The 1,602-nt window shown below is 63.2% G+C and overlaps 2 protein-coding genes across 2 annotated transcripts in view; one reads left to right on the top strand and one right to left on the bottom strand.

Moving 5' to 3' along the window:
* The window catches only part of CHLRE_13g585700v5 (uncharacterized protein), a 13,452-nt gene extending 12,582 nt beyond the window's left edge, over positions 1 to 870 (top strand). Inside the window, exon 15 of the mRNA XM_043069662.1 lies at positions 196 to 870. Within this exon, the coding sequence (XP_042917637.1) occupies positions 196 to 465 (270 nt within the window). The 3' untranslated portion in view covers positions 466 to 870. The remainder of the gene's footprint in view (positions 1 to 195) is intronic.
* A 342-nt stretch (positions 871 to 1,212) lies between these two features.
* Positions 1,213 to 1,602, bottom strand: part of CHLRE_13g585651v5 (uncharacterized protein) — a 5,366-nt gene continuing 4,976 nt past the window's right edge. The window contains exon 7 of the mRNA XM_043069661.1: positions 1,213 to 1,584. Coding sequence (XP_042917636.1) covers positions 1,396 to 1,584 — 189 coding nt within the window. The 3' untranslated portion in view covers positions 1,213 to 1,395. The remainder of the gene's footprint in view (positions 1,585 to 1,602) is intronic.

The raw sequence follows: 1,602 nt of genomic DNA, 5'->3' as shown, positions 1-1,602 counted from the left end.
TGGGTTGTGTCACGGCCGTGGTTGCATGTGTGTGTGGCGTATGGCGTTGGCTGCTCCCCTGCCTGACCCCTTCCGCACCCGCGCCTCGTCCCTGTCTGATTCCGGTATGATGGAACATTTCTGTTGGGCTGTGGCAGAACATGCACCCCCCATGCATAACCCCTACCACCACCCCACCCTCCACACACACGTCAGGTGTGGCACCGCCGCTGGTTCCGGCCCCACCACCGCCTGGGGTCCGCCTCCCTACCCCTCAGCGCCCTTCTCACCGCGGCACTGCAGCAGCGGCTGGCCAGCAGCAATGGCAGTAGCAGTGGCACCGGCGGCAGTAGCACCGGCGCTGGCGGCAGTAGCATTAGCATTAGCAGCGGTGGGGTGTTGGATGTTTGGCTGCCGCTGAAAGGGCACGGCGCGCGGGTGGGGGCGGAGGTGCGCGTGCGGGTGCAGTTCCTGCCGTACCTGTGAAGTGGGCGCCGGTGGGTGGAACATGGCAATGGGGAGGAAGTCGGCGTGTGGAGCCTGGGGACGGAGCTACGGTGTCGCGATGCGATGACTTTTGATGTGTGCCTGATGCGGTGCGGTTGGTGTTTGCGGTGCTGGTTTGGGTTGCAGCGTAGGTCTCGGACGTTTTGTTGCGCTGGCGGTCGGCACGACGGTTGGTTGATGGGTTGAATGGGAGTGGCTGTGGGCGGAACGCCCGCCAAGATGAGATACGATGAGAGGCACGGCCGATGGCGCCGAGTTAAGCCATCACCACGCCCAGTGTCTGGGGTGGGCTAGGTACTGCTACAGTGGCAGGGGACAACAGCCCCAAGCCGCGCGCCGGTGCCGGGTGATTGGCGGTTTTGCATCGTGTAATCCGAGTAAGGGGCCGTGCAGATGCCGTGTCTAGGCTTGCGGAAACGGCAGAAGCATATTACTCTCAGCACTTTCAGCACTGCCGCATCGGACCCGGTCTCGGACTCGCGAGTGGGGAACTTGGGGAACATGGCACGTTTTCACCGCTTTGCTGCATTGAGTCCCGGCCCTCCGCAGCTCCTCTCTCAGGGAATTCTGTGTGGGGCACGTTGCCGCGGTTGACGCTGACCTGCAGAGTGCAGTTGTGCAGACCCGCTGAGCCCCAGGGATGGCAGGGTGTGAATTCACCAAGCGAGCTGGTCAGACAAAGACACAACACGGAACCTCTGACACGAAACGACGACAGCACGTGTTGACAACTCCGCATTACAACGTGTGCTTGCGGCTTCCCTCCGCTCTCTCGTGCAACCCTCAGTCCCTCACGTCCGACCCGTCAGCCCAGTCCAACCCTACCTCATCTTGCTTTGACCCTCATCAAACACAATGCCACGTGCGACCATTTAGAAGCCCGGGAATCCGTCACTGTCCGTGTCATCGTCAGTGTGGCCTGTGTGGGCTCCCTGCATCTGGCCCCGCCGCCGCCTGCTGCTGCCGCCCCTCCTCACTCTCCTCCCCCTCCTCAGCCATCCCCTCCTCCGGCGTCCCCTCCTCCGCTTCCTCCTCTTCCTCCTCCCCCTCGCCCTCCTCCTGCTCCTCCCACGCCCCCCGCTCATCCCCGCTCCAGTACTCCCCATCATAGTCCAC

This window comes from Chlamydomonas reinhardtii, chromosome 13, assembly GCF_000002595.2.
Source record: "Chlamydomonas reinhardtii strain CC-503 cw92 mt+ chromosome 13, whole genome shotgun sequence".
NCBI lineage: Eukaryota > Viridiplantae > Chlorophyta > Chlorophyceae > Chlamydomonadales > Chlamydomonadaceae > Chlamydomonas > Chlamydomonas reinhardtii.
The sequence above is the reverse complement of the archived record's forward strand: the minus strand, read 5'-3'. Positions and strand labels throughout refer to the sequence as shown.